The sequence below is a fragment of the Apteryx rowi genome, unplaced genomic scaffold, assembly GCF_003343035.1.
Source record: "Apteryx rowi isolate R43461 unplaced genomic scaffold, aptRow1 scaffold_24, whole genome shotgun sequence".
Classification (NCBI taxonomy): Eukaryota; Metazoa; Chordata; class Aves; order Apterygiformes; family Apterygidae; genus Apteryx; species Apteryx rowi.
Genome location: NW_020448752.1, coordinates 3,342,283 through 3,366,448, shown reverse-complemented (window position 1 = coordinate 3,366,448; position 24,166 = coordinate 3,342,283). Strand labels below are relative to the sequence as shown.

Below are 24,166 nucleotides of genomic sequence, written 5' to 3'. Positions count from 1 at the left end.
TTGGCGTCGGCGGCTAGGGCGGCGTTTGGAGGAACGGCCGAGGTTTCGGGATTCACCCGGCGAGGGGCGGAAGGAAGGAGCTCCGCGGAGGAGCAGGCACGGCTCCAGCGGGAGAGTCCGAGTGCGGCACCTCGGCAGCTAGCGATTCCCTTTGGAAAGCATCCAGCGTGCCGTGGTCCTGTCGGGTTGTAGGCAGCTCGCGGGAGCCGATAAGCTCCGCAGAACGTGCCGCGGTGTCGGCAAACGGCGTCGGCAGGAATCCGGTAACACGAGCTCCGTCCTGGGCACCGCCTCGCTGGACACGGCCGCTGCCCCACCGGGTGTCGCGCCCTGCCCGTGTCCGTGCTCCGGGGCCGGACGCGGTCCCGCGCGGCGCCTGCTTGGATCTGGGGCGTCGCGAGACCCGCCGGCGCAGCGGACGGCCCCACGTGGTCCCCAAAGCTGCCGCCGATCCGGCGGCGCGGGGATGCGATGCCGCGGTGCGGGCAGCCCCGCGGGGCATCGCGGATGCTCCACGGAGCAGCTGCAGCGCCGCCGGCCCGGCGCCTTCCCCGCTCCGGGACCGGGCGGGCTGGACGTGGCGGGGGGGGGACGGCGAGCAGAGGCAGGAGCGCGGGGATGTTCCTCGGCTGCCGGCGGCTATTCCTGCCGCCCCCGAGATGCCATTAGGATGCAGCTCATGCCTGGCTCTGCACGGAGAAAGCTCGGCTCCGCTGTCATTTGAAGGGCAATGACTCAGGGACAGCAAATCTGTGAATGAGACGCGGAGGCCGGCTGGGCGAGAAAGGGCCATCTGCCCGCCCGGCAGCGCGCCGGAGGCAGCCGTTGGGCCGCGGGAGACCCCGGGGCGCTGCACGGGCCGGAGGCGGCTACGGCCCCCGTCGCACGCGGGGGAAGCCCCCGAGAGGCGGTTTGGCCTTGCGCCCCTCCGCCACGGCTCTTCCACCCCGGCTCCCGTTGCCTTTGGCCCTTCGCTCCTCCCSGAGCGCGCTCGGCCTCGGAGCAGCCGGAGGAGCCGACCCGGGCGCCCGCTGCCGCAGGGATGGAGACCGGCCGTCCCCACCGCCAAACCCTGCTGGGGTCGTCGCTGCCTGGTGGTCCAACGTACCTCGAGCTGCGTGACAGGGAGCTTCRTTTTCCGGGCCGGCAAATTTCCCCCCCCTGCACCCTCCGCAAGGCTCTGAGGTCGGCRCGGGAAGATTTTTCCATCCCGCAGCGATGGCAGGTTATTGCCAGGGCTGCGCTGGCAGGAGCCAGCACGCGTGAGCGGCGTCTCCGCTCCTCAAAACCGCGTTCCCCGAGGCGATGAAGGCCAGGCACGTCCCTGGGAGGACGCTGTTCCCCCGGCACCTCCGGCAGCACGGTCACAGCGTGAAGCGGGCCATTTTGCTCCACARATAGTTGCCTGAGCAGCTCTGTCACGGTAATCCCCAGAAAATGGTGTGTAATGCACACGATGAGGTGGAAACGGAGGTGGCAGCCATTAAAGGGTTTTTTTTTCCGCCGTGGTTATTATGGAAAATGCCCAGGCGAGTTGGAACGGGGAAGATCTGGAGCAGCTGCTCCCGCGTGCTGCTCCCGGGCTGGCAGAGGCAGGGGCTGTTCCCCTGGAGTTAATGGCCTGTGCCGGTTTTCCCAGGGAAAGACTGTGCTGGCGTCGGTGTTTCTCCAGGGCAGGGAGCCTCGTGCACCAGGTCTCTAGATATTTCGTTTAGTCTTGCTCTTCAGGCGAAGCAGCTTATTAAATTGCCCCAGTGGTCTGGCGACACCGCGGAGACCAGCTAGTGATAGAGCACCGACACGGGATCTCGGATGCCCAGCTTAAAGTTTTCCCTGTGCCGGTGCCTGGCTTTCCTGAAGCCGGAAAAGCAGGGCTGGTTTTGCCCGGCAAACCTGCCTTTCGGTGTGCTCTTTCCCCGGGGGAGCTCAGAGGCGAGTTTGCTGCCTTCTGCTCAAGCCGTTTCCCAGCCGCCTTCCCTCTCGCGTGGCTCCGTTGCGTGGTTGTCCGCGGCAGACCGTTCGGAGGCCTCTCTACACACAAATTCCCCGTTCTCTTCCTGCTGCTGGATCACTTCATTGTGTTCTCGTTAAGGAGGGAGAYGAGACAAGCTGAGATGTTCTTGGAAGTTTCTTGAGAGCTGGAGTTTGGGACGGGCCGTTCGGGGGCTTGCTGGTGTGGGAGAGGGAACTGGGATTTCGTTAATGAAATCCGAGCGCTGCCGTCAGCCCCCCCCCCGCAGACCTGGCTGACTCATATGGACTCGTCCCTAGGAGTCTTGCTCCATGTGGGAGCCGGGTTCCTCCCGTGTTCATTTTTGATGAACAAGGTAAGGTCCTAGCTTGGGCTTGGAGCACTGCCTAGCATGTCCTAGCGTCTAGAGCTGTACAGAAATCTGGTGGTTTCTCCCGTTCATTTATAGTACAGACTTTGGAGCAGGACAGCTGTACATTTTTAAAGATTTCTCGAGGCTGATGGCCTGTTTTTCAGAGCAACGGAACAGCCACGTAACTCTGAAAGAGCCAGTGCGAYCTGCAGTGGAGCTGGATGACAGGGAGTAAGAAGGACCGTATAAGCGAGATGCAAGTTTTAAAAGGAGAGAAATCTCCATGCTTGAGGATACAAACCAAGTGCTGACGGCCTGAGGTTAGACAAGTGCTCCGCTCCGGAGAGTTTAGTCATCTCGGTAGGATTTCCAGCATCACCCTCCGGAGCTCCTGGTGCTGGTGACTCCTGGGGTGGGGTGGGTGCAAGACACGTCCTAGCCCCTAGGAGGGTGTTTCTTGGGGCAAGGGTGTCAGTGTTTGGTGAATAACTGAAGTTTGGGGCTGAGGGCACTTGCTGGAGCTTATGATCCCCGGCGAGGAGTGTGGGTCAGGTGTCTCTACTGATGATTTTACGAGTGCCAGCAGCTCTCCTTCTGCTGAGCATGAGCCGTTGCTAGCAGATCTGCAGCTGCCAGCACGAGGTGACAAGCTGCTCTTTGCACGCCGGCTGCCTCCTCGCGCAGAGCTCTCCAAGGGGGTGTCTGCTCCGTGCCCCGCACCCCTCTGCCACCTCCCGTCCGAAAGGTTTCCGGGCGCTGCTGTCCCTCCCGCTCCCAGCAGCCGACGTCCCGTTTGCTCAGGCTGCTCCGCCGGAGGAGACAGCGGCAGACGCGCGGTACGGACAAGAGATATTCCTGGGAGGGCGGGTGGAARGAGTGATGAGCGTTGTATTGGCTCCCTGCGCTGCCTGCCGGATGCCRTCGGGGGGTTCATTCTTGCGTGCAGCCTGCAGACCTCATCTGAGCCTTCGCTGCCGTGGCTTCTGCAGGTCGCAGCCGCTAACGGCGATGCTATTTGTAGAAACGCTGTTTGTCGTTTGTGCTCTGCAAAACGCTGCGTCCTGTCCAGCCTGAGCGCCGTCCCCATTAGCCGGGCGCCTGCTCCCCTCCCGGCCGCGGTGTTGTGCGGCTCTGGGCTGGCAGAAATTGGAAACTTCTGCTGCTAGGGAATGCATCTGCCTGCTTCTTAAGAAGTATCCCAAGCAGGACGCATGCTGCCCCAAAGTCCTGTGAATTTTGCTGCCTGCCACTTTGTTTCCAGGCGAATTCTAGGTGATTGATTTTGATCTCTAAATCCTTAATTAAAATCTGGATCTTTGTAACGGCCCCAGTAACTCTACCTAGCACCGTTTCGCGTAGAAACAAACAAGCTGCAAAAATTCCCTCCGCTGTGCCCTAAACCCACCCGTTCCCAGCGAGAGCGGCTGCTGCTGTGCAAGACCATCTTCCTGAAAATCCCCATCCCGCGCCGCCTCGGCTGATCTCGGCAGCCGCTGTCTAGCACAAAGAGAAATCGGGTCTCTGAAGTACCTGTGATTCGGAGCAATTAGAGCATTATAGCTCGATATTGAACTGGTTGGAAAACATATCTGTGTAGCTATGGAGAATATACCTGAGAAAGTGCTTGCGAAATCAAGTCACTTGATTGAATGGTGTTTTTGCAGCTTTCCGAGTTTTCCCGCTGTTACCTCTGCGCCGATGTTTGTGAAGCGACGTTCAGATGAGTCTCTGCCTGCGTATGCGAAAGCAGCGTTTATTTGCCGTGATGTGTTACTTGTTTTTCGTTATTCTCCTGGTGCAAATGAGTTTGTCTCAGAACCAGGAAACGGTAGTAATTGCCCAGGACAGAGAGGATGTAACGATGGCGAAGAACTCGCAGCACGGTTTGTTCAGCGGAGGAGCCCAAAACCAGTTATGAATAATCAGGAGTTCAGTTAAAACCTTACCGCTTCTCATGTGGTTTGGGACTAGGAAATGGGACCAGGCCTGAAATAGAAGTGGGATGTCACGAGCAGCCCTCCCGGCATGCGCCGAGCCGAGCCGGGCCGGCGCGGGAGGGAGCCGCGGCCCTGCTGGGGTGGGAGCCTGGGTGTCGAGCGCTCGCTGCAAGAAACGGGGCGGACGCGCGAGCCGTGGCTCTTCCCCGGCCGGGGTTTCTGCGTCGTGCGTCGTGGAGGCACCTTCGCAGCCGTTTCTGCAGCTTTTCGCTCGGCGTTTCGTCACCTTTGGTACCGAGGGAAGCCCGGGCAGGGGCTGCAGACGGCTCGGTGCCGCTTCCTCGCCGCAGCCCTTCTGCAAGGAGGTGGTTCTCGCGTGGCAGCTTCTCCTRCCACGAAGACCTGGGCTCTCGCTCGGGGTCTCCAGGAGCAGCTTGAGATGCGCTGTGGTTTCCCGCAGTGGTTTCCTCCTTCCCGCCAAGCCCCTGCGTTTCACATCCAGCCCCCGGAGCAGCTCCGGGGCCCTGCGTCTCCCCCCGCTCGCTGCTCGGAGCGAGCAGGAGGTGATCCCGYGGGATCTCGAAGCCAAAGGCAGAGCATAAGGAATTGCCTGGCTTTCTGGACGCTTCTCGCTTATTGAAATGCAGGCAAAGCACCTCCATTCGGTAGCGCCGGGCACGTTAGACATACTGATTAGGCACATAGTACTTTAACCAGGCGTATTAACTGCATTTCCTCCAGGATGAATCTCATTTATTTCTTGACCATATGCTTAACCTCAGTGGGTTCCTYCATATTATTTCTCCGTCCCTACTGGAGTTCACAACAGCTCCTTATTTGGCAGTATCGGCAAATGTCATTAACGGGCTGTTTACCTCCTCTTCTCGATGATTAACGAAGGCGTTAAAGCTAGATCTCATGTCAGCCTCAGTGGCATCTTGCCGGACATCTCTCTCCCTAGCGCTCTTCTGGGATATATCACCAGTAATCAAAATAGGTGATTAATGTTCATAGAGTGCTTTGGAAGTTTAGGTCTCTGTGCACTGGTGTTATCACAGAAGGAGAAGGCTGCTTGGTTCAGCTCCTCGTTTTCCAGGGACAAGCCAGGAGCGTTTCCAAGTCTGCTTTTGATCTAACCCATCTTTGAGTGTCTCAAGCCGTGGAGGTCTTGTCCCTTTGGACAGACGGGCTATTCCCGCTTTGGAGARCCTGGGAATGCTGCGTTATAGAGAAACAGCGCGGGAGCGTTGCCGTTGGACCGTCAGCCCCTTCGGCCCCTCTCCGGTTCCTGTGACAGCGCTCCCGTCCCGCGCGCATCGGTCTCGCGGGTATCTCCGCTGGCTTCCTACGGGATTGCCTGTTCCCCGTGGCGTGAGCCTTGTGCCAAAAGCCGTCTTGCTAAAGACTAGCCGCTATAAATACCTATCTCGGCGGGCCCCGATGAGCCAGTCAGCCTGGAAAAGAGACAAGACGGGTATGATAAGATGTACAAAAGTGTGAGTGGCCCAGAGAAAACGCCTAGGGAGGGACTGTTGGATGAAGCTACGAGCAGCTGGGCTCAAAGCCTCCGAAAGGAGGAGAGTTGGCACGCGAGGTCTGGAACGCCTTGCAAAGGATGTTGTGGACATAGACAGCTCACGTGGGCTCGGGGGTCTTGGACGAGACCTTGGAAGAGAAACCTCCTGGCTGTTACTAAGCAGACAGGGGAAATCTCCGTCTGCGGAGTCCTCTGATTTGCTGGGGAAATCCAGCGAGCTGCAAGCAGCCTGGGGCTGCGGCACGTTCGGGAGAGACGTAGGCTTGGCCTGTCCTGCTCCTCCCGGGGTCCTCCTGCGGCCGGAGGGCTGGACGGACCCTCGCTCCGAACCGCTGCGGCTTAAGGGCTGTTCTGCTGGGGGGGGGGAGGGGGACACGGGAAGCCGGATCCTTTCTCCTGCCTAGGAGAAACTGGGATCCGCGTCTGTCCGGTTGCACGCGAGACGGAGAGCAGCGGCTCCGGCGGGATGGAGGGCGTCCCCCCGGGGTCCCGGAGAAGGGTGTCTCTCCCATGCCGGCGCAGGCAGAGCGGGAGCGGTGCCGGCCTGGGTGTCTCTCCAGCCTGCTGGTCACCATGGAAACTGAGCGGGAGCCGGGATTTTTCCCGACCTCTCTCGCTCTCGCGCAGCCCGCCGTCCCCCGCGCGCTAGGGCCCCCCGGAAGGGGGGGGGGGTCTTCGCAGGCAGCGTTCGGCCGGGGTAAAAACCGGATTCCAGCACTCGGGGCTGACACAAGCCGTGCCCAGTCCGGTCGTGTCCGTCAGTGGAAGCTACCAGCAAAAAATGCTTAGGAAATGATCAGTTTTTTCTGCATTTGCAGTTTCAGGGACCTCCGCACACCAGTTAAGTGCAATAGGCACATGCAGCCGCCCAGACCGCCCCGTGCCAGGGCCGGGCGGTAGGGTACATGTCTGTCTGTCTGTCTGTCTGACTGACCCAGGTGAGGTGTCCTGCACGAGTGCGGGGGCCGCACTGCCAAGACGGGGYGCTCGCTTCTCTGCCGTCGGCCGTGGCGGAAGGGGAACGTGCCAGACCCTGCTCGCCTCGGCTCCCGGCGGGCAGYGGGCAGCGTCGCCCGGAGCAGGTTGTATTCGGCCCTTTGCATTGCAGCCTAAACCTGGTATTACGTTGCTAACAGCAGTTCCCATCAGCCCAAACCCGGTATTACATCGCCAAGGGTGCTCGGGACCCACCGCTTCCCACGGAGGTGGAAGATACCCTGTCCGCCGGGAGAAACTTCTCCCGGACCCCGTCAGCTGGTGGGTAATTTATGGCTTGTGGCACTGAAGTGTCTAGCCTTTATTTTTTTTATATCCTATCTAATGTAACAGGATGTTCTCATTATCTGTATAAATGTTTAATCTACTCTTGAGTCCTGCTAAGCTCTTGGCTGCAGCAGTATCTAATGGGAGTGAATTCCTCAAGCGGGTCTAATAGATTGCAGGGACCTGATTTTTCTGTCTGTCCCGACTCTGTCATATTCATCTTCAACTTCATAACTGTCTTTAATTACTTTTTAACTAATTAGTCTGATAATAATTAGGCAACTAACTAACCCACCGGTTACCTACGGCCTCATCCGAGCGCCAGCAGAAGAATTGGGGCTGTTCCCTGGTTCTCCGGTGTGTTTTTCTCAGGATGTGCTGGCGGCTGTAACTAATGCAAAGAAACCGTTTGGCTTCTGAGCGCTATTCTGAGCTGCCCGACTTGTCCCACAGCTCCTGCAGCCTCACCAATTCCTCCTCGAGCTTCCCGTTTCTGATGCACTTTTTCCGCCAAACAGTCGTGTTTAGGATGTTGGCTGATCGCCCTCTCTGTTCTGCRCCGTCCTGGTTTGCGTCTGACCTGCCACGGTCGCCGCTCTTTTCTGCCGGATGCCCGCTTCCCGAAGGATGCCGGTCCTTGGGTGCATCGGCCCGGCCGCCCCCGCCAGCCCGCGCCGCGTTTTCTGCTTGGGGACGGTTGTTTTTGCCGCTGAGCTGTGATTCGGTCGTAGCTGCTTAGAGAAGCRCTGCACCGTGGCGAAATGCTTTTCCTCCCTGCCTTGGGCTGCTCGGCTTGTTCTCGCCTTCCGCTTGCTCCCTTCTAATCCCCRGCTGGTCAGGACACTCGACCACCTCCACGTGGGCGGCTGGAGTCGCTCCTGCCTTGGGCCGGGATTTTTGGTGTTTGCTGCTGCCCTGAGCTCGCTCGGCATCCGCCCCTTGCCGCAGGAACGCTCCCAACGCGTCTGCGTGCGGTGACCCGGGCCGGGTCTCGCCCGGCTCCCAGCGTCACCTTTCCCGTGAAGAAGCGCTGTGCCGGGAGCTTTGGGGACGTCTGAGGCTTAGTCGCAGCTCCGCAGCCGGCCCGGCAGCGCGAGGAGCCGGCGGGCAGGAAAGCAGCACCGCGTTCGCTTTGCGGCAGCTTCGGTCTTAAATCGCGCACCGCGGGCGGCGCGAGGGGCTGCCCCGGCGGAGGCAGGGCGCTCGAGCGCTGCTCCCTGCGCCAGGCGCCGCTCCCAGTGCGGAGAGCGGGATCGGCTCCCGCCAGCCGGGGCGCCGCGGCTGCTCCGGCTCCCGGCGCTTCTCCCGTAAACAGCCGAGGAAACTCTCTTTTTTTATTTTTTTTTATTTCCCTATAAATACTCAGATCGGTTATTCATTATTAATGTTGCTATTTGGTTTGTGGACGGGGAACCAGGGCCCTTCCGTTTGCAAGGTTTAAAAAAAAACCCAAAAGTTGTTGTGCAAGGGGTTTCCCTGTTCCCTACGCTCTGTCGGTGGCACCGACCGGAATAAAAAAGGGACTCGGTCCCCAACGCGGAGAAGGGGGCTGTGAAGCGGCGGGCTGGGAAGGGCAGCCGGACCGCGGCGGCGCTGGCAGCCCGTCGCTCCTGGTTAACGGAGCAGCCTGCAGCAGGGCCGGCGGCGGCTCCGGCTCCGGCTCCGTCCAGGAGCGGCACCGGGGCCCACGGGACGGCGAGCCGCCAGGCGCGGGGGCGTTGGGATCGGCGCTGCGTCTCAATCCAGGAGGAAGCGAGTGACAGACGCTCCCGGAACGGCTTAAACAAAGGCTCCCACGTGCTTTCGGTGAATTAATTTCAATCAGGTGCTTGCCGCGTGTTGCCGAAAATACCGGCCGCTCAGTCCAAACGCGCGCGGGGAGCCCGGGGGGGGGATGACGGCGGGGGCACGGCGAGAGCGCCCAGCCGGAGCTCGGGCGCCCGAGCGGGAGGCGAAGCGGGAGCATCTCCGTTACGGCCGGAGGCGGCGGGAAGCGGCGCGGGTGGAGGCCGGCAGTCGGGTCCTGCCAAAGCCCTTCCCGGCCGCGGCATTTCCCGGGAGGGAGGACTCGGCGGCATCAGCTCCCTGCAGCATCCCATCTCCCTTGTGCCCGGCCGCGTGGTGTCGCAGGAACGGCAGGGAAGGACAAAGCCCTGCAGATACGGCGGCTGACCGCGGAGGAGCCGCTCGGTCTCCGCTCCGTGACCGCTGGCTGTCCCCCTCCCAACCTCCTCGTCTGCTCCCGGGTCTTCTTCTGGTGCCTTGCCCCTTCCCACGCATACCTTCACGCTCCGTGTCCTGGGCCGTGCCTTCCTGTCGCGCTGGCCTTCTCCTCTCTCAACTCCGGCCAAGACGCCGCTTCAAAGGAGAGCATGGAATAGCGGCGCTGGGAATTTACTGTTGCCCCTCTCGCTCCGCTGGCGCTGCGTGGGAGCGCGGGTCCCTTTTGCCTTTGCTGCGCGCCGCGAGTTTCTCAGGACGCAGCCTGCCCGCTGCCCTTGTTGTACAGCCCGCGGCACAAGTGGGGCCCCGTCCTCGCCCGCTTCCGAGGCGCTTCCGTACCGAGCAGCCTCAATGTGGATTGTGTTTGGATTCAATACATTTGTTCTACAGCAGCGCCTGGAGGCAGCCCACCAAGACTGGGGCCGCCTTGTACTCGACAGCGTCCAAGCGCGGGTAGTCCCTGCCAGGGGACCTCGCAGGGYGGAGAGACGGGACACGCCAGGATGCGGGGGGAACCGAGCACGCCGTGGGAGTCGCGTACGCTGCGGGGAGAATGAGGGGGTTTGTGCTCTGGGAGCCCGGCCCCACGCGGGGTTTCCTGTTGGGGCAGCAAGGCGTGAAGGTTTTGCGCTCGTCCGAAGGGGATCACCTGGAGCGCGAGCGCGCGGAGCTGTTACGGGCTCCCCTGCCCTGGCGCCGGCGGACGGGGTCGGGTTTGCTAACGGCAGGGCGGCTCCACGGGCGAGGATGGCTGCAACCGGCCGGGACCGCGGCCACGAGCCGGGCCGGCTCCACGGCGCGCAGGTCTCCTGCTGGGTGTCCCAGCCCGCGACGCTCCTCGCGGGACGAGCGCGTCTCCCCGGGGCGGCTCTGCGGGGTGAAGCCAGGATGGTGTTACTCGCCGTTTTGCTCCAAGGCTGGAAAGTCGCGTTTGCCGGGGTGAGACGGAGCTGCGCCCTCGACCGCGCTGAGCGGCTTAGCAAGGAACTGAGGCCGGAAGCGCGGCGCCGGTCGTTCCCGGATAGCATCCCCGGGAAGCCGTTGCCGAGAGCGACCAGCATTAACAAATGCTCTCCGGGGTGGCCACGGGACAGCGTGGGTGAATACAGGTTTCCGCTTTAATTTTTAATTTTAATTCCATTTTAATTGCATGCATACATTTGTACGGACGGGTCCAGATCTGCGGTTTCAGACCTTCCTCTTGTCCTTTGCCAGCTCCAAGCGTTCCCAAAGCGCCCATCGGGCTGCCCAGTGTTGCGAACTTTAGTACGGCAGGATTCTTATCTTGGTTTTGAGCGTTTGAGGTGTGTGTAGGTCATGCTTTAAAGCTGTTTTTCCCCGTAGGGTTGAAAGATATGAGCTTAGGGAGTTGTGTGCTTCTCAAGCTAGTTTTGAGTCGTTTGGGGGTTTTTTGGTTTTGTTTTCTGGGTGTTTTTTTCCATAGAAGACAAGGCTTTCGGATAATCTCTTCGTTCCAAGAGCTGAGGATTAAAATTAAAGATGCTAAAAACCACAAGCTGCTTCCTGAAGTCACCGAGGGCAGCAGCGCTGCTGCTGGGGACCTCTCGGTCCGGCCCCGCTCGGCTCTCGTGTCACTTCGGGGTAATTGCAGGGTGACCTCGGTGAAGAGATCAGAAATCGCTGCAGCGGCYGCGCGGGGCCGTGAAGCGGGTCCCTGCGTGCGGCACCGGGAGAGGCAGCTCAATGTGGTGGGAAGCAGAGCGGCTTCTCCAGCCAGGACTCTCGCCCCCCCGTTAAGGCGAATCCCTCGCTCCCTCCCGCGCCGGACCCTGGCTCGGCCTCGCTTTGCGTCCCCGCAGCCGCTGCCCGTGGTCGCAGCAGGGACGTTTACACCGTGCTCTAGGTGACCCTGCTGGAGCAGGGCGGTTGGACTTAGATGATCTCCAGAGGCCCCTTCCAACCTCAGGCATCCTGGGATGCTGCGACAGGGCACGCGCCGCCGCGCCCCGCTCTGCTCCGCTCTGCTCCGCTCCCCCCGTTCTGAACCGGAGGCGCCGCGGCTCCAGCACTGTCATCGCCGGGCAAGAGGCAGCATTATATATATAAAAAAACAATGCAAAAATAATAATAATCACACACTGTTTTTCTTAAGAGCATGTGGGTGTGGCAAATGCACAGCCAAGGCGGGGGTAACACGGCCAGGATACAGCTCCCCCCCCCAAAAAAAATCAAAGAAGTTACCCCAAAAAAGCTGCTGCTGCAGATATGATGTTAAAACAGCCCATAGCAAAGCTAATAAAAACAAGGCCTGCTAAAGAGCTCGGCGTCGTTAGTGTCAGAGTCGCAGGCGGCAGTAATTGAATACAGCGGTAATTGGACGTTGCAGCCCGTGTTTGCGGCTCCTCCTGGGCAGCCGCAGCCGGCCGGCGTTCCCTTGGATCCTCCGCCATCCAAGGGGGCTCCTCTCCCCCCGCCGCACCCTGGTGCGCCGGAGCTTGGAGAGGCGCCCGAGCAGCTCGTTAGCAGCGCTCGTTTCCCCGGGTCCGAGGTTAATGAGGCGCAGCYGCTCCAGATGCTCGTGGCGGGCCGCGGCGGAAAGGCGAGTCCCGAGGACTCGTCCCGCCATGGGCCGGGGCGCGGGAACGGCGCCCTCGGCCGCGCGGCCGGCGAAGCGGCGGCGAGATCCCCGCGGCTTCGGATGCGGCCGAAGCGGAGAGCCGCGGCGACGTGGGGCGGAAGGGTTTTCCCTGGGTTCCCTGGCGGGGAGCAGCGAGTGCCGCGAAGCGCTGAGGATTTAGTGCAGCAGATAAACTCTGCAGCAGGGAACGTTGCTGGCGGCAGCGGGATGGGAAGCGGCACGGGCAACGCGGCGCTATTTCCCCGAGGGCCTCGTCTAGGAGGTGAGAGACCGGACTTGAGGAATAGCGGCAGGGCCGGGAGAGGAGCCGGCGGGGAGGCTGCCCTCCTCGGGAGGCGGCGGAGCRGCACGGATGCTCCCTGCCAGCTGCCGGCCTCCAAGCTGTGCTCGGCTCCTCGCTGCTGCCGCGACCGGGCTCCAAAAAGCCGCTTTTGTTCTTTCGAGCGCCTGTAATCGGGGGCAGGACCCGCGCCGGTGTCGGGGCCGGGGGCGGCAGCGCGCCGGCTGCGAGCGCTCGCGGCCTCGGCGTCGCCGGCGAGGAGGCGGAGGCGGAGGCGTGACGGCAGAGCYGAACGGCTTGCAGGACAAATCCCCAGCCGCCGACCCGAGCACGTTCCTGGATYGTTTTCCAGAACTGACCCCGACGCTTGCTCGGATTAGTCTGCCGAGTCCAATATTATTGCAATTAAACGCGGCCCCAGGCAGCTTTGCCAAGCTATAAACTCACGCTTGGTGTCTCRGAGCATCCAATTTGCCTGCACCTGGTAAAACCGCTCATTACTGCTGCTCGGCGGTTCCCTCTCCTCGGGAACCCCCTTCCTGGGGGCAGAAGCTGGCGAGGATGCACGGCCGCTCCGGGGAGCCGCTCCCGGGGCTGCTGGCTCCCGCTGTGCCGCTCCTCGGCCGCCCGCTTTGGGCTCGAGGCTCCTCTTCGATTAGCGGGGGTGAAACCACCCTTTTTTCAGGTTAGCGGAGGGGAAGCAGCAAGTTTTACCTTTTCTGAGCAGAGCTAGGTTAACTTGTAGCGGAGAGTTTCCCGCTTCCCCCTCTGTCCTCGTTATCTTCTTCCAGCGTTCCCAGCTACCTGTGCCCGCTCCCACCACATCCCTGTGACCTCCCCATCCAGCCGGCAAAGCCCGCTGCTCATCCCCGTTGCCGTGACGGCCCTTGCCGGAGCCCCTGTCTCTAATTAAGGCRACGGCCCCCCTGGATGATTAGCTGTGATGAGGATTTCCCGGGGGAAATGCCCAAGCTTTGCTTCCTGTTTTAATGGGAAAACGGCAGCTTGTTAATTACAGCTGCTCGTCCCAGCGGACACCCAGCTTCTCCCAGTGCTGCGTCCTCTCGGAAGGCGCTGCAGGGCTCGTTGGGCGAATCCCGAGGACGCGTGTCCCTCCCCGTCCCCCATCCCCGCCTTCTCCCCAGATTTACCTGGGGTAGCGCAGCAAACGGTGCCGCTGCCTGCAAAATACTGGCAGCAACTAGGGTGGTACTGAGAACGGCCAAATTACTTTTAAAAATGAATACGCTGTTATTTCCTGCAAAAGTACCAAGAGCAACTCAAGAACGCTCTGGAAAAGCTCTTCCGTGGGGGATGCGGTCCCTGTGTTCGCAGGCAGGCGGCACGCGAAATCCAAACGGCAAGAAACTCGCTTGGCCCCGAAGTCCCCGTGGAAAGGCCTGTCCTAACGCTGCTTTTAGATACCGCCGAAAATGCGAGCAGGCAGGTAGCTTTTGGAAATCCGCTTCGTTTTGCTTCTCTCTAATGTCCTTTAGGATGCGCTGTTTTAGCACAGCTGCAAAACTGAAGGCGGACAGCGAGCCCGCCTTCCTCGTTGCAGGTACGTTGGGCGTCTTTGGAGTTGGCCCCTTTCCTAGGCGGCAAAACTCTTTGTGCTCTCCCGGAGTCGTCTAGCGAGTCTTCTGAGCTAAAAACGCGGGGCGAGGGCGTTGAAGTGGAGCTTTGGGGAGTTCAGGTCAATTATATCTACTTGGCCTYGCTGGAGATCGGCCAAAAATAAAACCAGAATGGAAGAAACGCTGATTATACGGTTTCTTTAGGAAGTGCGTTTGGGTAAAGGACAAGGATGGGACATCAGTGAGCTTTCCCTGTTGATTTAAGCAGAAAACAAACTTCTTACTGTCTTAAATTCCGACAGGTCCTTTATAATAGCAAGAGGAAGCAGGTCGCATGCAGTAAGTGCAAAGATATCGAAAGCCGTTGAAAACCGGAGCCATAAGGCTCACTCTTTAAACAGCCCTGGGAGTTCGCTGCTCACCTGTAACGTTGCTCTGTGCGGATGTTTGACGGGAAGACACCGGAGTCTCCGTTGGGAGGCGGCGTGACTTTCGTCCCGGAAAGCGGGCTGTGGGGCGGTGGGGGCAGCTGCAAGCCACCGTTAGCCAGCAGACCTTTGCCATGCGCGTTTGCGAGCAAGCGCAGGCGGTTTCCGCAGCTGCCGAAACGCCCGGAGGAGCCGCGGCCGGGCCTTTCGCCTTGCGGCACGGGCTGGGAAGGGGAGGGGAGGGGAGGGAAGGTGCTTTACGCCTAGAAGAAACGGGGCGGCAGGACGTGGACGTTCACGTGATGCAACGGGGTTGTGCAAGGGGCGAAGGAGCCGCCTCGCGCTGCCCCGCCGCCGCCATGCGCCGGCAGCGCTGAATAGCTCCGGGGGCAGGCTGGGGACCTCGTGGCCGTGCGTGGGTGCCGTGCTTCCCTCCGGGCAAATGAGCAACTGAGGAAAGGAAAGGGAACGGCACCAGGGAAATGCCAGTGCCTCGGTGGGGTTTCTAGGAGCAGGGGCGGGAGCGCCAGCGCGGGGCTGAGCGCGGCCGGAGGGTCGTTGTCACCAGGTGAGCGACTGCGGTGTCCGGCGGGGTGAAAGCATCTGCTCAACCTCCAATGGTTGAGGTTTCACCGAGGTCTCTCTCTGCAAGGATTTGCCGGTGTTTCATAAGCTGCCAGCTCTCGGCAGTCTTTCACTCCGTTTTCGTTAAATTCGTCAGAATGACGTTGTCTCYGAGACCCCAACCATCTGCCAGGTTTGCCTGAAGTGAGCCAACGGGGCGGGAATGTTTTAGGGGGAAAGCGTACAAATGCATGCGGAGTCTGCTTGTGCAGGCTGTGTTTCCACAGGAAACCAGGATAAAAGCGAGCTTGTTCCTACCCGGTTCTCCCGAGTCTGCTGTGACAACTGCCTTTTTTGGCCTGTGGGAACAAATCAGAGACTGCCAGGGCTAAAAGCCTGATCTGTGACAGTTTAGGCAAAAGCCAAGGCCTCGTAAATCTGTGCTCTGTCAGTTGGCCCGTGTGGGACTGGCTCGTCACCGCGTTACGTGTGTTTGTGGGGTAGGAGCCCTGCGTAGGGGACCTGGGCTCTGGAAACCCTGATGCACTGCAGCTGCTCCTTCGGCTCGTCCCGCAGCCAGCAAACGTCTCCTACGGGAAACCCGGCTGGCCTCAGCCACAGGCGCCGGCTCTGGGCGACCCACACGGGAGCCAGCGTTAGTCAGGCAAACTCTTCAGCTGCGGCTGGGGAAGACAGACTGGTCGAGCTGTAGGAGACAGTGGTTCTGGCTCCACCATGCCTGGAAAACCCCTCCAGAAGATTCACGTTGCAAACATTAGCTTGGCTCTCGAAGCGTGTTTTTTTTCCTTTCCTCCTAGCACAGCTGGGACCTGGGCAGCCTCTCGCAAGGCGGCGGGGTCCCCACGGTGCCCCGCGCACGCACGGGAAGCCCTGCGGTGCGGCACTGGCGGTGTCCGGCCCTCGGTGGGGAGCCCCTGGCTGCTCGCGGGCATCCCGATGCGTGGGCACGCGCATCGCACGCAATAGCTCCAGCGAGAGACGAGCAGTCTAGCAAAGGACTTTGCAGGGATTAAGGGAGACCACAGGCTCTTCCTGGTTTAGCTACAGCTGAGAGGAAAGCGTCTTGCCCTTCCAAGGCAGGATCGACTGTCACGTCCTCTGGGGGTCTGTGTTTGGCAATAGGTGCCTTCATACCAGTGAGAGAGTGACAAAGCCAGGGAGCTTAGAAAGGAGACACGAATGATTAAAGGGCTGGGAGAGAGGCTTACAGGAAATGTAAGAGAGTAAATCAGTCGAGCTTGCCTAAGTTATGACTAAATGGGGAGTATGATACATCTGCAAATATTAGAAATGTGTAAACACAAAGAAAGGAGAAGAATGATTTATGGAATGATTGAAAGGAATGAACTTTTGGATGGAAAAATGTAGGTCAAATAACAAGGAAAACTTGTAGGCAGCGAGGTGCGCTGTTCTCGGCGGTAAAACAACCTCCCCATTGATTGAGATGTTCAACACGAAGCCAGGTGAGGTCCTGCAAAACAGGCTGAGGGCATCAGCTGGCCARCGAGGGATGAACTCAGTATCTCCTAAGTGGTCCTTCCACCTCTCCCCAGGCGTGTCGGGCTGCAGACAGGTGCGGAGCTCGCACGGGGCCGGACCTCGCGGCGATCCCTAGGCGGGGTGGTGCAGGCTGCACTCTCCTCCAGGCTGGCCCTTGGGGCAGGTCGGCTGGGGCCGGTGGGATGGGAGGAGGGCTTGCTGCAGGCAGCGCTATCCGGGCTGCTTCAGCCTCGCGGAAGAGCGACGCTGCGGATGTTCTTCTGCTCTTGTGAGCGCTTCCATGTCCCTTTGGCACCGCCGAATAATTTAACCCGAAAGGAAAGAGTGCAACAGAGAATTGCACTGCTGCTCAGCTGTGTATTGCATCTCTGCATGCTCCTAGAGGGTTGCACTATGAGGCTCTCGCCTTCTGCCTGCGATATCCAGGCCCTGCAGCAGCTGCTTGTCCTGGTGGAAGGGGAAACGCCCAGTACTGGTTCTAGTCAATTTATTGACTTTGGATCGTGTTTGTTGCAAATTTAACCTTTTTCCTTTTCATGCATTGTTTGTGGATGGGTGCTGGGTTTTGCCATTGTGTGTGCTACCACTTAGGGTTTGCRGCAGAATTTTTGTGAGCAAATATAACACTGTGAGCTGTTTATAAACTATCCACTTAACCTATTTGCTATTTATTATTCATAACCATGGAACATCAAAGAGTGTGCGCAAGAGAGAGAGAGTTAAGGGACAGGGCACTGTTGTTGCTACACGGTTAGAAGACTTGTTGAATAGAAAAAGCCTAAACGATTAGTAACAAAAAGTGAGTAGCAAGTTATCTTTTTCTGCTACAATCCTGGTTCATGTCAAATTTGCAGACTGTTCAGGACCCATGAATATTTTCATGCGCGTTCTGTGGCTGGACGCTGCCTTGCACAGCCAGTGGTTTGCAAAGAGCGGTGAGCTGAGCTCCTTGCTGACGCCGAGGAGTCACTTGTGCTCTTGCCCGTCGGGCACGGCTCTGCGAGACCAAGGCCTCCAGGGACCCCGGCAAAGCAGAGGTTCCCTGCGACTGCATCCACGCAGCAGGGGCTTTTATTAATGCTGCTCTTCAAAACATGCTTGTAGCCGGGAATTTGAGGAATCTGCTGAGGGCTCAGGGCAGCTCCTGGTCTCCCCGACTGTTTTAGCAAACGGCGGACACGAATAGTGACACATGTCAACTTGTGCAGTGATCATCTAATGTCAACAGACAGCCCACGGGGAACTGCCTGGGTATAAACCAGTCAGGTCTTGCAGCAGGTGCTGTAAAAGCTTAAAGAATACAACAGAGGGTCTGAGTTTTCCCTAGTGTTTTGCAACTGCTTCGTTCATTATATCTCTGTGAAACTTCTCCACTASAGATATTTTAAGTCTAAAGGACTTTTATGATCTTCTAGACTGATGTCTGGTCTGACACATCTCAGAGAATTTTACCCAGCAAATTCTGTATCCAGCTCAGTTGCTTATGGTTTAGTTAATACATCCAGGTTTTAATCCTGAAAATTTTATAACTTAGGGCAGAATTCATCTCATCCAGCTTCAGCCATTTAAAATTCAGGCATCTAATCTAAGCTGGTTGTCAAAAATCCTCTGCAGTCAACAGAGAAAGAGCGCAGCACCTCCAGCCCCATCCACGGTTGGGGTGGTCAGGGTACCTGTCTGGGGAGGGATTTGTTGTCCTCAGGATGCCCTCTCTCTGTTGTCTATAAAAGCAGTCTGAATAACTTAGATGAAGCCCTAATTTTTACGAGATCAACATCAGGTAAACTAACTCCATCCTGCATGCTTTAAAACTCCAGTAGAGCTAAAAACTATGTGGAAAATGTGTTTCATACTGATTTCCACAGGACTTTTTGATAAGGGCAGGTCTATTCCTGCTATGACTTGGGCAGGTGCTGAACCCAGAACCTGTGCAGCAGCACACGCTTTCCCTCTGCCCTCCTGGTCTGCTTTCATCTCTGTGTTTGTTCCTTTCCCTCTTCCCCTGCTTTGATAGCAGGGCTGGAGCCCCTGCAGGTTTCTGGAGGAGTGAGATGCAGTAGGATGCATGTGCCCTCTAATGGGGAAAATGAGAATACATCCTCCCTAAGCTATCCAACACAGAAATTCCCAGCAGGGCAAGATGCTTTGTTCCCAGAAAACTCTCGGGGAAGCTCTGTTGTTGTTTGAGGACCCTTCATATGGCCTGTTTCTAGAGTTGGTTGCCAACAAGGGTTTCTCCCATAGCGTCCATTTCTCACATGTGTTCCCTGGTTGCCCCGGCAGGCGTAATCCAGAGGTTAGCTCTGGAGACTGCTACCAAATGTTATAGCACCATACCCTTACAGAGCGTGAGGGGGAGCAAAGCAGAGGGGAGCTGATTGTATGTGAATGTTTATATCTGCTTGTCTCAGTTGGTGGCATCCTTGGGATGGCCCTCCCCAGCTCTTCCCATCCTTTATGGCTATTGTAGAGCACGTCTCTTCAACAGCAAGCTCTCTGGGGTGGAGGTCTCTCTGTTTTTCTCCAGATTACACGCACACCTGTAGATGTACATAAATAACAGTGTTGTATAGAAGCAGGGGCTCACCAGGCTGGACCAGARTAAAGATGCATCCCATCTAGCTAAGGATTAAAGAGCTCTTAGAGCTCTTCCTATCCTCTCTAGTCAGCAGATGGTTTGAAGCACATTTTATATCTTCTGGTTTTCCATCTCATCTAYTGTAATGCATCATTATCCACTGACATATCTATCCCTTCTTTATGTCCTATTAAGGTCCCATTGAAGAGCAATGATGGATACTCATTTCCCTAATGAGAAAAACTAATCGCACTTGCTAAGTGTGATGTGTCAGCCCTGCTGAGTGATCCTTCTTCAGGAGGATCCTCCTGACTCCCCGCCGCCCTGTTGCTGCTCACATTGTCCCCCCAGGGACTAGAGACTGTTAAGGAAGATGCATGTTAAAGCTCAAGTTGTGGCAGTCTCTGGAGTGCAGGTTGTGCGGAAGAGCAGACCTTGTCCTCAAGTCTATGAGACTGGTCCCACAGCTTCACCTGCAATGTGTTCCCTGTCCGGGGCGGGGAAGAAAGGGGTAAATATCAACCTGATGTGGTTGGTGGTGGAGGGAACAGGGGGAGTGTGGATTTGCTGGGTGCGTTCATTACCAAAGGGTACAGATGGAGCTGGCTGGTCTCCAGGCTGGGTTGAGGATAGTTGCAGTTATGGTTCTGCTAGTGAATTTGACGGGCTCAGCTGTAATGAGTTAGGCTGTAATGGGTCGCTTCACCTACAAGCTTCTCCTRCCCCATTTGTRTCTGGTGGCAGAAGGATGCCTTGTGCAATTTTGCATCATGTATCTGTTTGCTGCTTCTCTCTCATGCTCAGCAAAAGGGATGATGCAGCCTGTAGCACAGCCCCAGGCTCCAAGCTAATAGACTTTCAGTGCGGTTGGCTGGCACCAAGGGAGCTGGTATTTCTGCTGGAGCCCGTGCTAATTTGGAAGCTTGGTAGGAGCCTGTTTGCAATTTTTCCTCTGGGAAACCTCCAACACGTCCTAAACGCAGCCCCAGGGTCGCCCTGCAGCAGATCAGGAACCGTCCCTCTGGGCCGGCTTGTCAGGCCCCTGATTTCCCCTGGTGGCTCTGGGCCAGACCTCGCCATGCCTGGCTGGCACTAGCTGCAGCTCTGGCGGTGGTGGCCTCGCTTCCCAAGCTCTGCAAACCACCGAGAGCCCGCAGGGCTGGACGGGGACTTTGGCTCGCTTAGAGCCGTGCTCGTGTCCAGCAGGAACCTCAGAGGCACCTCTTGCATGGAAGTAGCTTTGGACTGCCGGGGCCATGGCAGTTGGAGAAGGGATTTAGGAAGGAGCGAGGTGACGGGGTCTGGGAGGTGAGCACACCCTGCTGACCCCCATCTCCCCTTCCTCTTGGGGCCACTGCCACAGCCTGGGGAAATAAGCTCAGGCAGGTTCTCATCCAGAATGAGACCTCGAAGCTCTTTCTCCCCGTTGTGTCCTCAGAGTCTGATTACAGAGTCAGTCCCTTCTCCGGAGCCGTCTCACTTTGTCTAAATAATTAACATCCAACGGGCCAGAGAGAAAAAGCAGAGCTGCAGCTGAATTTCCCACATCCCAGATGAACGCCCTGACCACAGGGCTATTAACTGCTCTGAAAAGCTTACTCCATGTATTGCGTCCTGGTCCCGATTAAACTTTTTCTGATGAAAGTTTCACCAAAATTAACATGCTTCCATGAAAATTCTGGTTTTCATGAATTGGCATTTTCCAGGAAAAAAAAAAAAAGACATGAGAAAACAACTTGCCAAGAATTTCCCAAACAGCTTTAATCCTGAGACCTTACCATGGTCCAAACAAATGATAAGGATCTATGCAAAACATGGAGAAACAAAGAAGGGATGTTTTTACAGCTTCCAAAAAATAAAAATCCAGCTGGAAGGAGAAGCACGGGGTTTACTCCAAGCACTCTGAGGAGGGAAATTCATTCCCTTTGACTCACAGGGAGTGCTTTCTAGTTGATTTCAAAGGAAGTTGGATATGGTCATTAATGTGACCTCAATTTTGTAGCTAGTGCCTTGATACATTCATAGATGAGCTGGAAATGCCGTGGAGGGTGCTCTTCTTCCCATCGCTGTCATGGATTTCTCGCAGTCCGAGGAATGACTGCTCACCACAAGAAACAAGAGATCGCTTGAAGACAAACAGTTTCCCCCCTATGCGGTTCTCGGGAGCTCAGGACGATGCCGGAGACACAGTCCCAGCAGAGCCGTCGGTGGGCTTTCGCTGGGCAGCCCTGGGGCGGGCGCCAACCCACCCCAGGGCTTAGCTAGAAAGGCGCGACCTCCACGCTCCTCCGCTTGCTCTTCAAAACTTGGTTTTTTTCCTGGTGAGAAGGGCCACCTCGCTCTGCTGCGAGACCTAGGGGAGAGGAGGGACAGCAGAGCTGACGGCCCTGACGGGCAGAGTTTATGCCACCTCCTCCGGTCCCAAGTTGCAGGCTAGCCGCCAGGTAGCTTTTATTGCTGGAAATTGTGCAAAGTGCAGCTCTAACCAGCTAAAAGGTGAGTGCGACTTTCTGTTTTGGGAGAGCACAGGAGCATTTATAGCGCTGGGTAACACACTSGTTGGGGTATGTAGCTATCAAAATCTGCCTGTGAAATGAAGTATTCCTTATGAGAGCTGCTCAWTTGAGCCAGAAGAAACAGCATGGGAAAAAGTGCAAGATTTCTGTGAAYTGGGAGTCCCCCCAGAACCAGGTAGATTGTTGCAGAAGATGAAACAGATTTTATTCTGTGGCAGAAAAGGATGAATCCGAGGCGACTGTAACAACAGTGTGCTCTCATTACCAGAGCTCGGCACAGCAGCTAGCTGTGTCCCAGCAGTGCCCATATGCTTCTGRCAGGCAGCTTTTCCAGTAGTYGGAGAGCTTTGGAAATTGCCAAAAAAGGTTAGTCTGCAGTCTGTTTTGCAGTCCAGCACCCAGTGTTCACAGCTGACGGTGACCAGTGCAAAATGCATTAGAGGAAGCGTGAAATCCTCACCCTGCCCCGGGGTGTGCAGCACCCTGAGAGGTAACCCCAGCCCAAGAGCCRGGTTGTCCCCACTCGAAAGGCTCGGGAATCCCCTCAGGTGGGGCACAGCAGACGCTGGCCTTGCTCACACAAGTGCATGTACCTGCGTTTCCTCCCTTGGTTACTGTTTTGCTGTGGAGGTGCTTGCAAYGGCAGAGACCGTAGTCCCGTTCGGCTTCCTGGGCTCCCGTCCTCTTTGCCTCTGTAAGTGCCTGGCCGGTGCTGAGTATTGCAGCGTTGAAGGTTACACGTGCGCTCAACGGACAGCATTGCTTAGCCGTCTGGAGGTTCCTCCTCTGCCCAGTCTTGGGGAAGAGAAAAGTGCAGTTGTTGGTCTTGGAAAGGAAATAAAGTGAAATTTTCATATTTGAATTTTTCAAAGCTCTCGGACCTCCAGTCCCGGCAGAGTTACTGTGATGTGTTGCGATGCACCAATGCCCATCTGTAGGGGACAGTAGTCCATAGTGTTAATTTGCTTTACTCTTGTGATGGTTCTGGGTTGTTAGATGAGTTCCACAGTATCTAACACCTTGATGGTTTCTTTTAATAGTTAATACAGTAAGTAACCCAGATGTATTGAGAAATGTTTCCTGAGTGAGCTAAGAGGAAAAATCTCCCCTTCTCGGGAAATCTCTCCTTCCATTTCACCCCTGCTCAAAACCAAGCTTCTGCAGTAGTTTGGCTGCCCAGGTGTTTGCGGAGGTGACGTTTTCCTCTCGGTGACTTCCTTTAGGCTGTCTACAAGGCCTGGCTGTGCTCCGAGTATTTCAACGTGACGCAACAACAGTGCCGACACCGGATCCCATGCAAGCAATACTGCCTGGAGGTGCAGACCAGGTGCCCATTTGTGTTGCCGGACAATGACGAGCTGATCTATGGAGGTTTGCCTGGCTTCATCTGTACGGGTAAGGAGGTCCCGGGAGCAGGGCAGGCGTCCCAGGAGCGTTCGCGCGGCCCCTGCGCCCCGGGGCGGTGCGGGAAGCGCCGGGAGACGGGCCGGGGGCGATGACCCAGCCCGCACCTGCGGGCCCGGCGCCGGTGAATCCTCTAGCGCTCTACAAGCCCTACAGCAGATTTGGAAATCTTTTTTTGGGGGGGGGGGGGGGGTACAGTGTGGAAACCGCCGACTGCTGAAACGCAGCCGTCTGGGGGTGAAATGCAAGCGTTTAGCGGAGACGCAGCAACAGGCTGACAGCTTAGCGCAGGAAACGAAAACCCCACCTCTAACGGAGACCTAAAGAAAACGTTTAAAGGGGCTGAAGGTGGCGGGATTAGAGCATGGCCGGGATGTTGAATTCAGCTGCTACGCGCGGTGTCTGGGGACTCCCTTTCCCGCAGCTAGCAGAGTCGTGGGAGCGCTTGCGGAGTCAACTGCGATCTCTCCGTGCGCATCTGCCGCAGGGGCTGGCTGGGGGCCGCGGGCCCGGGAGGGACCCTGCGTGGAGGTGCCTCGGTGTCCCAGTTCTCCGGTGGGACGTTCCCCTTGGGCATCCGCAGCGTGGCCACCCGCAGCCCCCCTCCTCGGCGCGCCCCGCTGACCCCCTCCCCGCTGCCTGTTTCGCCAGGGTTGCTAGAGAACCAGCTGCCCAGCGAGGAGGCCAAGTGCTGCGAAGTGCAATGGGACTCCTGCGACCACCCACCAGACAGCAACTACAACACATCCCCCAAATCCACAGCGTCGGAGTCGCTCCATTACCGCCACCACGACCCCCACCTCCATCACCAGCGGCAGAACCACTATCACCTCTACCACCACCACCACCAGTACCACCAGTACCACCAGCCCCACCCGCCATCTCTGCTGCCAGTCTCTGCAGGGTCTCGCCTCAGCAACAGCAGACTCAGACTGTGCGTCCTGGTCCTAATGCTTCTCCACACCATGGTGTCCTTCTCGAGCGTGCACAGCAGCGGCGGGGCGGCCGGCGGAGGGCTGAGCTTGGAGGCCCTGCCCGCCGTGGACGAGAGCGTGACGCGAGACGAGTGACGCAGAGGGGAAAGGAGATCTCCAAGAAGAATGCCAGATCTTTTTCCACTAAGGGGGGCACATGCTATTCCTCCAATGGGAGGCACGGGATTGGGGGTGACGCACACACACACACCCCCGCACATACCCCCAAGAGCTGCTCGCCGCGGGGCATCCCCGTGATGAAGAGTCTCTAATGCGCACAGGGCTGCGGGACTCGGCTTTGAGAAGGGTTCGGTCAGAAGCAGCCCGGCAGCTCCGCGCGTCCGGCCTCGTAGAGGCGCTGGGCGCCGGCGCAAGAAGGTACGGCAAAGGGGCAGGGAGAACGGAGCGGGGGTGCCTTTGCAAGAGGTGTCCCGCGTGGGA

The 24,166-nt window shown here is 57.9% G+C and overlaps 1 protein-coding gene across 1 annotated transcript in view; it reads left to right on the top strand.

Moving 5' to 3' along the window:
• Positions 1–23,821, top strand: part of FAM155B (family with sequence similarity 155 member B) — a 40,924-nt gene extending 17,103 nt beyond the window's left edge. The window contains exons 3-4 of the mRNA XM_026066291.1: positions 22,571–22,742; positions 23,403–23,821. Coding sequence (XP_025922076.1) covers positions 22,571–22,742; positions 23,403–23,821 — 591 coding nt within the window. The remainder of the gene's footprint in view (positions 1–22,570; positions 22,743–23,402) is intronic.
• The last annotated feature ends 345 nt before the right edge of the window (positions 23,822–24,166 follow it).